Source organism: Canis lupus, chromosome 9 (genome assembly GCF_003254725.2).
Source record: "Canis lupus dingo isolate Sandy chromosome 9, ASM325472v2, whole genome shotgun sequence".
Taxonomy (NCBI): Eukaryota; Metazoa; Chordata; class Mammalia; order Carnivora; family Canidae; genus Canis; species Canis lupus.
In genome coordinates this window covers 36,944,629-36,963,339 of record NC_064251.1, presented here as the reverse complement: position 1 = coordinate 36,963,339, position 18,711 = coordinate 36,944,629, and the positions used below count along the sequence as shown (strand labels likewise).

Sequence of the window (18,711 nt, the reverse complement as noted above, 5' to 3'; positions counted from 1 at the left end):
TGGGACTGTGCATGATCATATTCTTATTTGTAGTTCAGCAATTCAAATAAAAGATTAATTATCCCTTGTGCTTATTCTGAGGTTATTTTGCTTTTTAGGCAACCTTTCTCTAAAAAATATTAAGGTAAAATTTGTCAAACCCTTATTTGTAGTTTTGACAGTCACTTCTAAAGTGGAAGTAATTAACATTTTGAATGAAGTTAATCATACTTTTTTTTCTAATGCATATATATTCCTGCTTTTTCTTTTGAAAAACATCAAGCCCCCAGAAAAATAGAAAGAGTAGAATGAAAAACTCCTGGCTCATTATTAATATTTTGGTCACATTTTAGATAAAAAAAGAGGAAAAAGCACACTTCTAGTCATACCACTCTAATCAACCACTATCAATGTTATGCATACAACTCATTTCCTTTCCCACTAAACAAATTTCTCATTTGCTTCAATTTTTTAAAAAGATTTTATTTATTCATGGGAGACAGAGAGAGAGAAGCAGAGACACAGGCAGAGGGAGAAGTAGGCTTCATGCAGGGAGCCGGATGTGGAACTTGATCCCTGGTCTCCAGGACCACGCCCTGGGCCAAAGGCAGGCACCGAACTGCTGAGCCACCCAGGGATCCTCTTGCTTCAATTTTTTAATGCAGGTATAATTTACATTAGAGAAATGCAGAGATTTTTGTGTTACTGCTTTTTTTTTTTATTTAAGATTTTATTTATTAATTCATGAGAGACACACAGAGAGAGGCAGAGACACAGGCAGAGGGAGAAGCAGGCTCCATGCAGGGAGCCCGACGTGGGACTCGATCCCGGGTCTCCAGGATCACACCCTGGGCTTAAGTTGGCACTAAACTGCTGAGCCACTTGGGCTGCCCTTTTACAGTTTGTTTTGACAGAAGCATGCATTCCTGTAACCTATCCTTCTATAAAGTTGGAGATCACATCCATCACCCAGACAGTTCTCACACCCTCTTCCAGCTCATCCTCATCTCCTCCAGAGGCATCTATTATGATTTCTTCCACTTTAGAGGGGGTAACTTTCCCTGTTCTTGATGATGTTACACCTATCAGTGTATCTTTCTTTTTTATTGTAGTATTCTGTTGTATGAATCCACTAAATTATCCATCTTTCTGTTGATGAAATTTGGGTTGAATATAGTTTTGATCTGTTATGAAGAAAGCTGTTGTGAACATTATTATGCAATTCTTTTTGTGTCATCGAGTTTGAGTTCCCATTTGAGTGTGCTGAGACAAAGAAATCAATAGGACATGTATAAATATGAGGCTCTGTCAAGTGTTTGGAAGAAAAAGAAATCAAGATAAGGAACTAGAATCTGATTGGCGATGATCTTTCTGATTGGAAAATGTTTTAGTGTGACCTAAAAAAAAAGTGTGCGAGTAAACTATGTATATAACTAGGGCATAAATGGAAATTTCCAAGTAGAGAGCAGAAAATGCAGCATTCCTGAGGCAGAAGTGTGCTTGACATATTCCAACATGGGTGAACAAGACAGTGAGAGTTAGGTCAAAGAGATATTGGCCCCATGGTAGAACAGTGAAAGGGATGTCAAGGGTGTCACAGGTGTTTTTTGTTTTGTATTTTTTTTTTTCCCCCAGCAAAGTAGATGAATGGGTTGGCCTTGCTAGAGTTGCCAGCAACAGTAATAACTGTACCAAGTTTACTGAGTTGTTACATGTTGCAGCACCTTGCTTAGTCCATTGCACTTATTACCTTTTAAATCCTCACAACAATCCTATGTGAGGTATTGGTATTTATCCTCATTTACAGATGAGAGAATTAAAGCACAAAGGGATTAAATACATTAGCCTCTGTCAATAATTTTATTTTTCAGCAGAGAAATTGATCCTAATTTTCTGACTGTAGCTTTTTTCAGCGACCAAAGATAGCAAAGGAAAAAATTTGAACTGTGTTTCAGGTTCACATGTGGCATTTAGTATGACAACAACTTGGACAAATAATTTAACCTCTCTTAATATCAGTTTACTCTGCTGTTAACTGAATGGCTTGTGCTTAAGATCTGATGAGTCTCAACTGTGAAGGAGCTGCAGAGCCAGATCATCAAAGCAAAATAATACCATGCCACTAAATGTTCGAGGGTACTTCACATATCGAACGTTTTAACTTATGGTAGAAGGTAATAAGGCTATCAACAATGAAAAAATGTCTTTAATATATTAAACTTTTTGAAACTATGGAGGTTAAAATGTATACACATATTTTGGATATTTGAGGCAAATGGCAAAGATGTCTTTAGTGGTCATATTTAGATAAAACTGTTCAAGGTAATAAGATTTCTGCCGTGTTTCTCCTGTGGCAACCTCTGCATCTAGTTTCCTGTATGTTTCCCTCCTCATCTCCTTTCTTCCTTGTCTTAAAAGATTCCTTGTGTTTTTTCTCTGTTTAGGTAAGAGATATATAGGAGATTATTTTGTAGCATAAAGTAGAGAATTTTGTAAGAAAATAGAACTTTTTTGTGGGAAGAGATCCTGACAATCTAAAATTGCATACAATAAAATTTGACTACATATGACAATGGAATCATACTTTCTAGCCAAAATTTAGATCTGCAAAATGTGACTACAACTTGAAGCTCATGTCGAGAGAATTTATAAGGAAAACTGGACATGGACAAACTGGTTGAAGTAGATTTTTTTGTGAAAAAATTATTTCAGCAAAATAAAAAATGGAGTGGAAGGCTTATAAGTGGCTTAATTAAATGATAAGATGAATTAAATTGTTTAATGGGCTATTTCTGCAAAATGCTTTCCCAGTTAAATTTTATTAGTATTAGCATACTTTTGTGTAAAATCTTTATATTTAAGACATCATCCTCCACATCAAAAGAGTGGAGTTGGGATATTTCATTATCAGTTGGATTTGCCTCTGGATCTGCTTTTGGATCCTCACAGGAATGGTTTCTATTTGATATCTTGAAATCTTTAAGGCTGATTTATAAGCTTAAACTCTTTGGTTTTAATGTGTTTATAATGGTATGTGTGGTGCAGATATTACTTAATATTTTCTGACATGCAAACTGTCTTGAATTTTGTTGAGGGAGAGAGGAGTTGTGACTTGGTGGACAAGCCCATTTTCATTACTTTAATTGTGCGATTTATTAGGATTTTAAGCTTTTTATAAATGTTTTAGTGTTATAGGACAGAATTAAAAGGATTTAGAATAAAAGGAGTTTAACAAAAGGACTTTGCAACAGGATTGCAATAGTTTTTATATTTGATGGATTTGGCTAGCCGCTTTTCATTTCAATCATCAAGCTACATTCTGTTAAATGCTGTAGAACAGGTGTGTGTAACGTCATTCTCTCTATTGTACATGCAAATAAACACAATTTTATATATAAAAAGTTAATCCTCTACAATTTGGAGGATTACATTATGGGAGGGTGATGACTCCATTAGGCATCATGGAGAGTACTTGCTCCTATTTATACTGCATGAAAAATCAGGTTAATAGCTATGGTGTTCATGAGATTGTAGAATTTTTATACTAACACTTTAAAAATTGTGTTTATTCAAACCATCCACAATGACATTATTTAAAGCAGAGGTAAGGTTGTGTTACCTAGTTTTCCAACTCAGAAATTTGATTTTTTTTTAACTAAAAAGCATGCCTCAAATAAATTTGGAAGTTCTGTTATCATTTGTTTGCTTATTGTGACTGGTCTTTTCTGCTTGCGTGGTTTTGGTAGTAGTTGTGTTGTAGGTTATGCTGTTTGCAAGTTAAGGTTTTATTTTGTGTTTAAAATTTTTGCCTGACTCTCTTCTCTGAATATCTATGAGGAATATAAGTCTTCAGTGTCAGGTAGGTGACCTTCTAGTGCAGTCAGGAGTCCTGATACAACCTCTTAGGTCAGCTGAAACCAATAGTAGTTCTTCCGTTCAGGTTTGAGAAACGCAAAAGAATCAAGCCATTCTTGCCAGTATTACTTGCATTTTGAAGACATGATATTTCATTCATCAAAATATTATATTGTTATGTATAATACAGGTGCAAGCTGTAAAAACACTTGAAACCAGGAAGCAGAAGTAAAATAGTTATTGTTGAAGGTGAAGGTGAAATGTGTAGGAGTGAAGAATTGGGCTTGTATAGATGAAGTTCAGCTATAATTAATCTGAAACAAATATTGTGGGCTTTGGACCAGTTAATTGTTAACTTATGCTTCATTCAAGTTGTATTGTTAATTGTGAAATTTGATTTATTTGTTTAGCAGGGATAATAGCACGATCTATAGTAAATTAATAATTTGTAAAGACTTACACATTATAAGCTCTTAAAAATAGTGAGAATTTATTCATAAACATTGTTTTTAGTGTTGATCTTTATCATATTCACATGTTGATAATATAGTTTGTCAAAGATCTTAACCTGTTTTGTATAAGTATATTCACAATTTAAAAGTGTCATATTATGTACATCATGTTACAATCTTTTTTTTTTCTAAAGATTTATTTATTTGAGAGAGAGAGAGCAAGCCAGCTGAGCATGGATAGGGGGAGGGACAGCAAGAAACACATTCCCCTCTGAGCAGGGAGCCGATGGGGGGCTCCATCCCAGCATCCTGGGATCATGACCTGAGTCAAAGGCAGTCACTTAATTGAGCCACCTAGGCAACCCCCATCATGTCACAATCTAAATGTATAACCATTAACCTGTCTCTTCTGGATCAGTCCTCATTATTTTTGGAGTGTTCTCTTAAGATGGATTATTGACATTACAGCTACTTTTTACTGTCCAGTGAAAAAATGAGACATTGTTGAAAGAGTGCTGAGATCCCCTGGATACCTCTTCCAAATATTATCTTCATCCTAATCCCCTAAGAGGTATATCCATATTTTGAAATTGGTGTTTATGTGGCTAGTATGTAATGTAACTAAATATTTGTGTGTGTATATATTTAACTACACATCCATGTGCGTGCTTGTGCTGGTCTGCACACACATGTGCACAATTTATTTCTACCTTTTTCAAAATTTTTAATTGTAAAAATCACGTATAATTTGCCATCTCTAGATCACAGTTAAGTAGTGTTAACTATGTACACAGATCTCTAGAACTTTTTCAACTTGTGAAACTGAATCTCTGATCCATCATGTAACAGCTCTCCACCTCTCTCTCTGCTCCCAGTCCCCGGTAACTGCATTTGACATTGTTTCTATGAGTTTAACTACTTTAGATGCCTGTGTAAATAGAGTAATGGAGTTGTCTTTTTATGACCGGCATATTTCACTTAGCATAATGTCCTCAAGATTTATCTATATGTAGCATGTAACAGGATTTCCTTCTTTTTAAAAGCTAGATAATATTCCATTGTGTATATATAGCACATTTTCATTATCCATTCAATCTATTGATGGATCTTTGGGTTGCTTTTATCTTTTGGTTATTGTGAATAATGCTGCAATGAACATGAGTATTTAAGAGCTTAGTACATCTTTTTTTTGAAAATTCATATTTTTAGAGCAGTTTTAGTTGTATAGCAAAACTGAACAGAAAGCACAGAGGGTTCCTGTATACCCCTTGCCCACCCCCTGCTTCTCCAGCTATTCACATACTTCATATTGACACCTAAATTGATACATCATTACTATTCAAAGTCTATAGATTACAGTTTTCTATTGATGTTGTATATTCTATGGGTTTTGACAAATGAGTAATACTGTATATCCATCATTGTAGTATCTTACTTACAGAATAGTGTCACTGCCTTAAACACCAGTTGTGCCTTATGAATTTATCTCTCCTTCCTCTAAGCCCCTGGCAACAACTGATCTTTTTATTTAAAGTTGCTATAGTTTTGCCTTTTCCAGAATGTCATATGTCAATGATGGTCACACAGCAGGTAGCTTTTTCAAATTGACTTCTTTCACTGAGCAATGCATTTAAGTTACCCCCATGTTTTTTCAGGGATTGATAGCTCATTTCATTTTAGTCCTGAATAATATTCCGTTGTCTGAATATGTCAGTTTATTTATCTGTTCATCTACTGAAGGATGTCCTAATTACTTCTGAGTTTTGGCAACTATGAACAAAGCTGCTATAAACATCTGTGTGCAAGTTTTTGTGTGTACAAAAGCTTTCAACTCCTATGGGTAAATATCAAGAAGTGTGATTGCTGGATTGTATGGTAAGAGTATCTTTAGTTTTGTAGGACACTGCCAAACTGTCTTCCAGTATGGCTGTACCATTTTGAATTCCGGCTAGCAATGAATAAGAGTTCCTGTTCTCTAAATCCTCTTTTCCAAATTCCATCATTTGTTATTGTCATTTTTGTGGATCTTGGTCATTCCAGTAGGTATGCATTGATATCTCATTTTTAAAAAAAGATTTATTTATTCATGAGAGAAACACAGAGAGAAGCAGAGACATAGACAGAGGGAGAAACAGGCTCCCTGTGGGGAGCCCGATGCAGGACTCTATCCCAGAACCCCGGGATCACGCCCTGAGCCAAAGGAGGACGCTCATCCACTGAGCCATGGAGGCATCCCGATATCTCATTGTTTTAATTTAAGTTTCCCTGATGACATATGACTATGGAAAATCTTTTCATATGCCTATTTTGCCATCTGTGTATCATTTTTGCTTAGGTGTCTGCTCAGATCTTTTTTCCATTTTTTAATTTGGGTTCTTTGCTTTCTTATTGTCCAGTCTGAATTCTTTGTATGTTTTAGATAACTGTCCTTTATCAGATATGTCTTTTGCAAACACTTCTCTAGACTGTAGCTTGTCTTCTTGTTTTTTTTTTTTTTAAGGTTTTATTTATTTATTCATGAGAGACACACACACGGGGGGGGGGGGCGGGGAGAGAGGCAGAGACATAGGCAGAGGGAGAAGCAGGCTCCATGCAGAGAGCCTGATGTGGGACTTGATCCCAGGACTCCGGGATCACGCCCTGGGCTGAAGGCAGATGCTCAACCGCTGAGCCACCCAGGCGTCCCGTGGCTTATCTTCTCATTCTTTTGACATACATCCCTTTTTAAAAAGAGTAAAACCCAAATTATTATTTATAGAAAAACATTTATTTTTTATTTATTTTTATTTTTATTTTATTTATTTATTTTATTTATTTACTTATTTTTAAAGATTTTATTTATTTACTCATGAGAGACACACAGAGAGAGGCAGAGACGTAGGCAGAGGGAGAAGCAGGCTCCATGCAGAGAGCCTGATGTGGGACTCAATCCCAGGACTCCAGGACCACGCCCTGGGCTGAAGACAGGTGCTAAACCGCTGAGACACCCAGGGATCCCCTAGAAAAACATTTATAAACCAATTGTAGTAAGGAGTTTTCTGAAATACTACATATTTTTAGGAAATGCAAAAATACCAGAGAGCAGTACTTTGTACCTTTTACCTAGTTTTTCCTAGTGGTTTCCTCATTCATATGTAAGTATAGAATAATATATAAACCAAGAAATTGACATTGGTGGCATGTGTGCACATAGTTCCATGACATTTTACCACATGTGTCGGTCATTTTAACCACCACCACAATCAAGATTCAAATCTAGACCATCACTATAATGATCTCCTTCATGCTTCTTCTTCCACCCTCCCTAACTTTTTAGAACCATCAATCTGCTCTCCATCTTATAATAATTTTGTCATTTCAAGATTGTTATATAACTAGAATTATGTAGTACATGAAATTTTGATATTGGCTTTTTCATTTAGCACAATGTTATTGAGTTATATTCAAGTTATTTAGTGTATGAACACTTTTTGTATCGATTAGTATTACATGGTATAGAGATAGTCATCTGCTGAATAACATCTGGGGTCATTTCCGTTTTTGGCTTTTTCAAGTAAAACTACTATAACATTTGTAAACAGGTTTGTGTGGGTGGAAGTTTTTATTTCTCTGGGATAGATGCCCAGTACTGTGATTGCTGGGATGTATGGTAAGTATATGTTTAGTTGGTGGTTTTCTAGAGGGGTTGTACTATTTTACATTTCCAGGAATGTATGAAAGATCTAGTTTCTTTGCACCTTTGCCAACATTTGTTATTGTCATGCTTTTCTCTTTTAGTTATTCTAATGGATGTGTAATTATATCTCATTTTGGTCTTAATTTCCATTTTTTTGATGGCTGGTACCATTGACAATCTTTTCATCTTTATTATTTGCCATTTATTATCTTCTGTTTAGTGGAATATTTCTTTGTCTTTTGCCCATTTTCTAATTGGATTGTATGTTTTTTCAGTGTTGAGTTGGAGTTTATATTTTGTGGATATGAGTTTTTTGCCAGACATGTGTTTTGGAAGTATTTTTTTCCCAATGCGTACCTTATTTTTTACTTTATTATTAATTTTTTTGCTTGTTTTTTAAGATTTTAATTAAATCCAGATTTATTTATTTATTTATTATTATTTATTTACTCTATGCATCATACTTTTTGATGTTGTGTGTACCTGAGACTTCTTCACCAAACCCTAGGTCCCTGCAGGTTTTCTTCTAAAAGTTATGTAGTTTTACATATGAATCTATGATTTATTTTAAGTTAATTTTGGATAAGGTGTAGGGCTTAGATCCAGTTTTATCTTTTTTTCTATGGATGTCCAGTTGCTCCAGGACTATTTGTTGAAAAGACTACTCTTCCTCCACTTAATTGCTGTTACATCTTTATAAAAATTAGTTGGTCATATTTGTGTGGGTCTATTTGTGGCTGCTCTTCTGTTCCCTTAATCTGTGTATCTTTTTTTAAAAATTTATTTATTTATTAATGAGAGACACAGAGAGAGAGGCAGAGACACAGGCAGAGGGAGAAACAGGCTCCAGGCAGGGAGCCTGATGTGGGACTCAATCCCGGGTCTCCAGGATCATACCCTGGGCTGAAGGTGGTGCTAACCCACTGAGCTACCCTGGCTGCCCTAATCTGTGTATCTTATATCAATTATGTACCTCCATTTATTTGGGTTGTTTTTTATTCCTTTTATTATTTTGCAGTTTTCAGTATGTAAGTGCTACATGTTTTGTTTTAGATTTATTTATTTAATTTTGATCAATTATAAATATTTTACTTTTTAAAAAATGTTTTAAATTCCAGTAAGTGTAATATTAATTTCCAGTATATAAATTGTTATTTTACTTTTAATCTTATATTTCATACATTCATTGCTAGTATATAGAAATACATTTGATTTTTGAGGTGCCTGGTTGGCTTAGTTGGTTAAACATCTGCCTCTGGTTTAGGTTACAATCTCAGGCCCCTGGGTTCAGGCCCCCATTAGGGCTCCCTGCTCAGTGGGAAGTTTGCTTCTCCCTCTGCCTCTTCCTAACCCCATCTTGTGCTCTCTCTCTCAAATAAATAAATAAAATCTTAAAAAGAAAAATACAATCCACAGTTGATTTTTGTTTTGTTTTTTAAAGATTTTATTTATTTAGTCATGAGAGAGAGACAGAGACAAAGAGAGAGAGAGGCAGAGACACAGGCAGAGGGAGAAGCAGGCTCCATGCAGGGAGCCCGACGTGGGACTCAATCCTGGGTCTCCAGGGAGCCCGATGTGGGACTGTGATATCCAGGATCACACCCTGGACCGAAGGTGGCGCTAAACCGCTGAGCCACCAGGGCTGCCCCACAGTTGATTTTTGATGTTGATCTTGTCTCCTGTGATCTTCCTGAACGAACTCACTTATTAGCTTTAGGGTTTTTTTTTTTTTTTTTAAATCTATGTATCAGTCATATTATCAGCACATAGAGATTTTTCTTCCTTTCTTTTCTGTATACCTTTTCTCTTTTTCTCTTGTCTTGTTGCCTTGGCTAGAACTTCCAGTAGTATGTTAAATAGTAGTGGGGGGAGTGGATATTCTTGAGTTGTTCCTGAACCCAGGGGGAGAGCATTCAGACTATATGATGTTAGCTGTAGGTTTTTTCGATGTTATTGCATACGTAGAGCAGCCATTGGAATTCTTCATTCTGTAACAGCTTGCTTTTTCTCCATGGAGGCTTGTCAAAACTTCTTGTTACCACTGTCCTGACGTAATGCACATTGGGGTTGGTCTGTTGAATCTATTGTTCCATACCCTTAAAGGGCTCAGAAAGTCATATTCTTTTTTCTGGGAAATTTTTTTGGAATTTTTTGTAGGTGATTTCTTCCTATTTTCTCTGTTTTCTCTTTTTTTTTCTTTTCTCCTATCTATGTGTTGGACTTTTGAGACTGTTCCTTTAACACTTCGTGTGTGTGTGTGTGTGTGTGTGTGTGTGTGTGTGTGTAGTTTAATGCTGTTTTCCTCTAGTTTTTTGTTTTTGATCTCTGAGAAATTTTTTCAATTTTACCTTTCACCCTTGTGTTGAGTTTATTAAATAATCTACCGGGAGGCACCTGAGTGGCTCAGTGGTTGAGCCTTTGGCTCAGGTCGTGACCTTTGGGTCCTGGGATTGAATCTTGCATTGGGCTCCCCATGGAGAACCTGCTTCTCCTTCTGCCTATGTCTCTGCCTCTCTCTCTGGGTCTCTCATGAATAAAATAAAATCTTTAAAAAAAAAAAATCTACCTTTTTTTTTAATTTCCAGGAACTCTGTTTTATTCTTCAAGAGTCCATTTTTCGTTGCATTCTTGTATTGTTCTGTTCCTAAAATATATCCTCTCCTATCTTACAAATTATTAGTGATATCTATATATATTTTATTTTTGATGTTTTTCTCCCTGTGTAGAGTTAGCTACTTGCAGATAATTGTTTTCTTTGTCTTTACATGTTTGTAAGTGGCACACTAAAAACCTGATCAAAAGTTCTGTGCTGGGTAGCCCGGGTGCTTCAGCGATTTAGCACCTGCATTTGGCCCAGGGCGTGGTCCTGGAGTCCTGGGATTGAGTCCTCATCAGGCTCCCTGCATGGAGCCTGCTTCTCCCTCTGCCTATGTCTATGCCTCTTTCTCTGTGTCTCTCATGAATAAATAAATAAAATCTTAAAAAAAAAGTTCCGTGTTGTGTTTGTCAAATTTTTAAAAAAGATTTTATTTATTTATTCATGAGAGAGAGAGAGAGGCAGAGACACAGGCAGAGGGAGAAGCAGGCCCCACGCAGGGAGCCCGACATGGGACTCAATCCCAGGTTTCCAGGATCATGCCCTGGGCTGAAGGCGGGCTAGCCTCAATTTATTATCTATCTATCTATTCATTCATTCATGACAGACACAGAGAGGGAGAGAGGCAGAGACACAGGCAGAGGGCGAAGCAGGCTCCACGCAGGGAGCCCGACGTGGGACTTGATCCTGGGTCCCCAGGATCACACCTCAGGCCGAGGGTGGCGCCAAACCACTGGACCAGCCTCATTTTTTAATTTATTGTTTGGTTATTGTGCTTTGGTTGTGCCTTCTGATTGAAAGTGTCTTTTGGTCTTTCTTCATGGCCTGGCTTGTTAAATCCTCCAGAGAAGGCTCACAAGATCCTTTACCAATCTCCTGAGGATAAATCTCAGGTGTACCTGATAGAATCAGGTGTCAAGTCTTTGAGTCTCAGATTTTATTTTTTTCCACAGGATTAGCTTGAACTTTTACTTGGGGCTGCTAAATTAGTCATCACTCTTCTGTTTCCAAAATTTATGGGCATTTAATATAGTTTTTAATGCTGCTTGATTTAATGTGCTATTATATGAAAAATTTTCAGGAATTTTCAGAAGGGATAAAATGAAATGCATGTCCTCTGTCTACCAGCTTGTCTCAGAAGATGAACCCACTACTTACTTGTCTCTTCTGGCTTTTGTCTCCTTATTTAAAAACAAAGCAAAATTTTGGAGAGGGAGTTAATATCTTCATGTGGTTTGAAAACTAAAAAGTATAAAGCATATAAACAAAAACCTTTTTTCCCATTTTGTTCCCTATCTTTTGCTTTTTCCATTCTCTGTCCCATAGGTGACCATTAGTTAGGATTTTTTATGTATTCTTAGTATGTGTGGGTATGCATATATACAAATAAGTCTTTCTTTTTCTACATTATACAAAAGATGGGACAGTATCCTGTATTTTTCTATTTTTGTGTATATATATATTTTTTCATTTTGTATTTTGTATTTCATTTCATATTTCCATAGAGTATACACTTATCTTTTATAGCTGTAGGAAATACATCATTATCTATTTGGAAGTTACTAGTCTTCTGTTACAAACAATGCTATAGTGAATAATTTTGTATTCAGGTTATTTTCTTCATGGATGAGTATATGTACAGGGTGAAATATTAGCAGTGATATTTCTCCGTTAAAGGCTATTTGCATTTATAATTTTGATTGATATGGCCAGAGAATTTTATAGAACTTTTGGATTTTTTTGAGAAGGTCTTAAGTAAAGATCAGTGTCTATCAGTATAATTAAAAGTTTTTTCATGGAAAATTTTCTGACTTATTCAGAAGTAGTAAAAATAGTGTAACAATCTCTAAGAGCTTATTACCCATAATTATATGGCTAATCTTATTTTATTAGCATCTATTCGTCTTCATCTAGAATATTATAGCTATCCCCTCCCAGATATCATACCAGTTTATTGGTTAATATTTTATTATTTATTTCCCAAAGAATCTTACAATTATAACCATAGTACCATTATCATTTCTAAAAAAATTAGCAAATTATGACAGTTTTTCAGTATAGTTTTAAGTAGAATTTCTCTTATGTATGAGGTTGAATATCTTTTTATGTGATTCTGAGCCTTTTGTATTTCCTGACTTTATTCTTCTGCTTGTTGTTGCTATTTTACATTGGTTTTATATCCAGTAATATTGTTGAGTTCATTTATTGTTATTATCCTGTCTAGGACTTCCAGTAGAAGGTTGAATAGGAATAGTTAATTGGGTGTCCTTGTGTTATTACTAATTTTCATGGGAATGCTTTAAAGCATTATCTGTGATTTTGTTATAGAATATTTTATAATAATCATTATTGGGAAAAGACTATTTTTTTAATTAAAACAGTTGACAAAAAAAAAACAGTTGACAATTTTATTTTCACATTTCACAATACAAATGAAAATTGCCTTTTTTTTTTTTTTTTTGGTCCCACTATTCCCCTGCAAAAAGTATTCTCTCTTTGATAGGAAGGAAAGCAAGTCTTCCTTGTCATGCTGTTAGAAAACACCCAGAGTCACAGCACATGATCTCCTGGTGAAGTAGAACAAGTAATATAAAATGAATACAAAAATAAAATAAATAAAATAAAATAAAATAAATAAACAAATAAAATAAAATAAAATAAAATAAAATAAAATAAAATGAATACAAAAGGTTCCTGTCTCTCCTTATCTGTCTGGTTGAGTCATTCCTGGCCAAGTGGGCACCATCATGGGACAGGCAGGAGGTCTCATCATGGGGGGGGGCCCAAGCATCATTGGCATGTGGCCTCCCATAGGTGGCCTCATTCCAGGAGCAAGTCCCACTGGCATCATCCTAGGAGGAGGGCCCATCATTGGCATCATAGGAGGGCCCCCTATATGAGGGGCTGGCATCATACCAGGGCGAGGAGGACCTGTGAGACTGGGGGGAGGTAGGATCATTGCCCCTGCAGGAGGAGGAGCAGAGAATGGAATAGGAGGTATCTTTCCTTGTTGAAATGCAACGTTTGTTTTGTCGGTCAGGCTCTGAGCCTGCTCTTCCATCCATTTCTGATCGTAGTCTTTCACATTCTCTTTGTGTTTCCTACCACTGCAGTGTGTCTTTCTCACAGATGGAGAGTCATGGGTGAGGTATGTGTCTTAGTAGTCATAATAAAACTTAGGCATGTTGCTCTGTTGACCATTGGCCACTCCATCCTGTGCCGCCCGGAAATGACCAGAAAACTTATTTTTGTTTTCTTTTGTTCTTATCATGACTAGGTATAGAATTAAATACTTTTTTGTATTTGTTGAAATGCTATTTTAATGAATTACATTAGATTTTGTAATGTGAAATTATTGGGTGAATCCAACTTTGCTATGAGATTTTATTTTTTGTAATATATTGCTATTCAGCTTAATATTTTTAAAAGGATTTTTGCATTTATGTATATTGATAATGGCCTGTAATTTTATAATTTTTCTGTCCTTACCTCCCTTTATTTACTTTTTATTTTAAAGGTATTATTTATTTATTCACAAGACACACAGAGAGAGAGAGAGAGAGAGAGAGAGGCAGAGACAGGGGCAGAGGGAGAAGCAGGCCCCATGCAGGGAGCCCCACATGGGACTCAATCCTGGGTCTCCAGGATCACGCCCTGAGCTAAAGGCAGTGCTAAACCGCCGAGCCACCCGGGCTGCCCCCTTTATTTACTTTTGATTTGGAAATTACACTAGTCTTAGTTAATTAGTTGGTGGAGGTGGGGGAGGTTTCTGATCTTGTGGAGAATGTGTATATGATTGAAGTTGGTGCCAGTTTTTTTTTTTTTAAGATATTTTTAATTTTTTTTTAATTTTTTTTTTTATTTTTTTTATTTGTGATAGTCACAGAGAGAGAGAGAGAGAATGAGGCAGAGACACAGGCAGAGGGAGAAGCAGGCTCCATGCACCGGGAGCCCGACATGGGATTCGATCCCGGGTCTCCAGGATCGTGCCCTGGGCCAAAGGCAGGCGCCAAACCGCTGCGCCACCCAGGGATCCCTTTTTTAAGATGTTTTTAAATGCTGGTTCAATTTTAAAAATAGTTATAGGCTTATTTATAGCTGTTCTATTTTTGTTCAGTCAAAGTGTATTAATTATGTCAATTTGTAATGAATGTTTTACTGCCTCTTCAGCTGCAAATATTTTGAGAGCATGAAAATAATGGAAAATATACAAGAATTACTTCTCAAAGTTTTATTTTACATTTTATTTTATGTCCCTTATCAGGTACTCAAAAGTGTGACAACTTTGCTGAAAAAAGGCCCCTCCTTGGTGTTTGTAAGAGCACTGGATCTTCTGGGTAAGGAAATTAAATATGTCTTTGAACCACTATTAAAAATTTGTATTGTTATTTCAGAGGGTGAATTTTGGTATCTTAAAATCTTTGTTACCATAAGACAATGCTCTTACAAGAGAGAAGATAAAGGATTTAAAAACATATTTAGGGTTTCCTGTGGCTGTGGCCTTGTTATTTCTCTGTTTACTGTTTTCTCATATGCAAGGTAGTAGCAGAGACAAAAGAAAACAAGCAGTAGATCAGAACTCAGTCTTGAAATGAAAGATTAGCATTATTAAGAAAAGTATTTTTTAGTTTACGTGTTATTATAGTAACTTTTATGATGGCTTTCTACAATAGAGACTAGATTAAAATCTGGGGAGCCTTGAATCTGTTTTGAGTGTTGAATGTGCTACCCTACCACCACACAGATCCTTTTGGAAAGGATGACAGAATTTATTATTTGAGTAAATTCTCTGTTGAATCATTGACTAACCATTAAGCTACATAGACATAGGGCAACCCCCAGGAAACCAGGCTTTAAAAAACCAAGTTAAAGAAAAGTAAAACTGAGCAGAGCCATTAGTAACTGCACATTGTAGAGGAAGACAGATTTCAGAGTTCTTATGCCGTATCATATTTATATAATTTTAATGTCAAGTATTCAACATAAAATTATGACACATTCCAAAAAACAAGAAAATGTGGTACATAGAGAAGAAAGAGGAGGCAGTAGAAACTGTTTTGATAGTCTCTGGATGTTAAATTTTACAGACAAGGATTTTAAAATATGTCCTAAGAAGTAGATGAGTCGTGTTTCTAAAATTAAAGTGTGATAACAATGGCTTAACAAATGGAGGACCTCATTAAGGAGTTGGAAATAATAGAAAACCTAATGGAAATTCTAGAGTTGAAAAGATGCAAAATGTGAAATGATAAAAGTAAAGTGATAATATCACTTGAGGGGCTCAATACCATGGCCAAACCAGCATGAGAGTTAGGGAACTGATGTGTTGACAGAGGTGCTGAACAAGAAGGGAGCCACAAGGAGGATAACCTGCTATAGTAAAGGGAAATTTTGTTGACCTTAGTTTTCCTGATGTTCAACCTTCTGTAATTCAAGTGTGTGTAGACCTGTGGAAACCCCATGAAAAGATATGTGAGTGGAAGGCATTCACCTACTTGCTGAGTTGGGTTTGCAGTGTTTGAAAGGTTTTCCATTCCTTATCAACCTTGCTAACTGTATAAGTAAGGGGATTGTTTTTGTTTTTACAAGATTCATTTATTGAGGTATTTCCTTATAAAAAGGTAAAAAGGAAGGGTAGGGTGATTATATGTAGTTCATGATGAGATCATTTATTGGGGGATGAATTTAAAGTTTGGGGTCATATTCATCAAGATTCTCGAGAAAATCAGTATGATGCGGGATATTTATGTGTATAGGTGTATGGAGAGAAAGAGAAAGAGAGGTGTTGAGATTGAGTTTTAAGAAATTGGCTCACATGACTGAACACTGGCAAGTCCAAAATCTAGACACTGAGGGAAGAGTTGCAATTATAACCCAAAGATGGAATTCTCTCTTCCTCCAAGGAGGTCAGTTTTTTTTCCTGTTAAGGCTTTCAACTGATTGAATGAAGTACACTCACATTATGAAGCATAATCTGCTTAACTCAAACTTTACTGATTTAAATATTAATCTTATGTAGAAGCTACTTTCTCGGAAACATCTAGAATAACATTTGACCAAATCTGGTTATTGTGGCCTAGCCCTATTGACACTAAAATTAGTCACCACAGGGGCAATGAATTTAGTCCTAATTAAAATAGTATTTGCCTATTTAAAATAAAGGTCTATTGTAGATATTTATTTTCTCCTCATTTCTGCTTCTTAAATTATTTCATAGTAGAGAAATCATTCTAGTAAGAGATTACTATATGTTGGTATCATTTACTGGATTGTTTTAAGACTGGTTATTGATGAATACATGCAAAGATACTTTTGAATTAATAAGTTCATAAGTCATTTCGTGTACTGTAACTTCTAGCATGATGTATCCTGTTATTATTGGATATAAGCTCTCTCTTGCTGCATGCTCTTTTTTCTCTTTTGTTTTATACCTTTCTAACGGAAGACGATGGCAGGAAATACTCATTTTGTTTTCACCTATTTATTGGCTAATCTGATTACCATAAGCAATTGTTGTGTGTAGCATTTTTGTCAGAATGTTTGTAGTTTGAAGAAGGACATTTTCATGTAGGATTGTGTTACATTTCTTTTTTTAAATTTTAAAAAAATTTATTTATTCTCTGAGAGACAGAGACATAAGCAGAGAGAGAAGCAGGCTCCATGCAGGGAGCCTGATGTGCGACTCAGTCCTGGGACTCCAGGATTACGCCCTGGGCCGAAGGCTGGCGCTCAACCACTGAGCCACCCGGGCGTCCCTGTGTTACATTTCTTGCAAGTTCACGATTGTTGGTGAAAAGAATTTTCTCTAATCTGAGCTAGTGCTTTGTGAATATGAATGTATGTATTTTAAGAGTTCTACTAAGTGGGCAGTAGGTTACCAGTTGGTGATGTTGAATAGACTAGACATTTTTTTAATAATTCCAAAGTTGAATATAATAACAGAGAAATCTAGTTATAGGTTAGTTCTTTTAGAATCTGTTTCCCAGATTCTGGGATTTTTAAAAAAAAAGTTATAACCCGAATTTTTTTATGAGGCATATGCTTGTTGACTGTGCTAATATAGCACTGGGGAATGGAAAGCAAATGTTGAATGCCTACTATGTATCATGTCTGTGAGATATTTTCCATTATGTAACATCATTTAATTTAAAAAACAAGCCCCTGAGGGAGATTGTATTATCCTCATTATATCTGAAGAAACTGAAACTGAATGAGGTTCAATCACAGTTAGTTGTGGACACAGGCCTTTGCCCATTTGCCAGGTCTGTACATGGAACAGCCTTTGCATTCAGGGTACTCTAATATCTTGTTCACATATTAAACTTACTTTTCTGTTTTATGACCATTGTTTTTAGTGTTAATAGAGAACTATTTTAAAATTGAGCCAATAAGTTGTACTTACACACTTATTTATTTTTAAAAAGATTTTATTTATTTATTCATGGGAGACACAGAAAGAGAGAGAGAGAGAGAGAGAGAGAGAGAGAGAGAGAAACAGACAGGCAGAGGCTGAGGCTGAGGGAGAAGCAGGTTCCATACAAGGAGCCCAATGTGGGACCCGATCCCCAGACTCCAGGGCGGAATGCAGTCGCTCAACTGCTGAGCCACTCAGGCATCCCCTTACACGCTATTTAAACAGTAACTTCTTAGGAGACTTTTTGTTATGTGCATATTTTGGTCTCAGCATTTCTGTAGAAGTGGAATATGCTTTTGTTGTTGATTTTACTTTTATGGTTTTAAACAGTGTGATGCATTCTGTTACTCAACTACTCAGTTGGGATTTTTCAGAGTATAAAGGGACCTCCCTGATTTGTTTTTTTCTTCGTTTTAACACATTTGTTTATAGTAAATGCAAAGGGAATCTTCTTTGCATGATAGCAGTGATATACAAAGGACATGGACATTGGAAATAGAAGTAGCTAATTTAAGAAACACTTAAATTGAGGATCCCTGGGTGGCTCAGTGGTTTAGCGCCTGCCTTTGGCCCAGGGCGTGATCCTGGAGTCCCGGGATCAAGTCCCACGTCAGGCTCCCAGCATAGAGCCTGCTTCTCCCTCCTCCTGTGTCTCTGCCTCTCTCTCTCTCTATGTCTATCATAAATAAATAAATAAATAAATAAATAAATAAATAAATAAATCTTAAAAAAAAACACT

General features: G+C 36.0%; 1 protein-coding gene and 1 pseudogene across 14 annotated transcripts in view; one reads left to right on the top strand and one right to left on the bottom strand.

Annotated features, from left to right (window-relative positions):
* The window catches only part of BCAS3 (BCAS3 microtubule associated cell migration factor), a 591,457-nt gene that overhangs the window by 75,131 nt on the left and 497,615 nt on the right, over window positions 1–18,711 (top strand). For all 14 annotated transcript variants that reach the window (XR_007413014.1, XR_007413013.1, XR_003133737.3 and 11 more), the window contains exon 7: window positions 14,823–14,895. Coding sequence is in view for 11 of the 14 variants with exons in the window: in XM_025440686.3 (XP_025296471.1) it covers window positions 14,823–14,895 (73 nt within the window). In the remaining 3 variants the exon portion in view is untranslated. The remainder of the gene's footprint in view (window positions 1–14,822; window positions 14,896–18,711) is intronic.
* LOC112655527 (U1 small nuclear ribonucleoprotein C-like) lies at window positions 13,263–13,742 on the bottom strand (annotated as a pseudogene).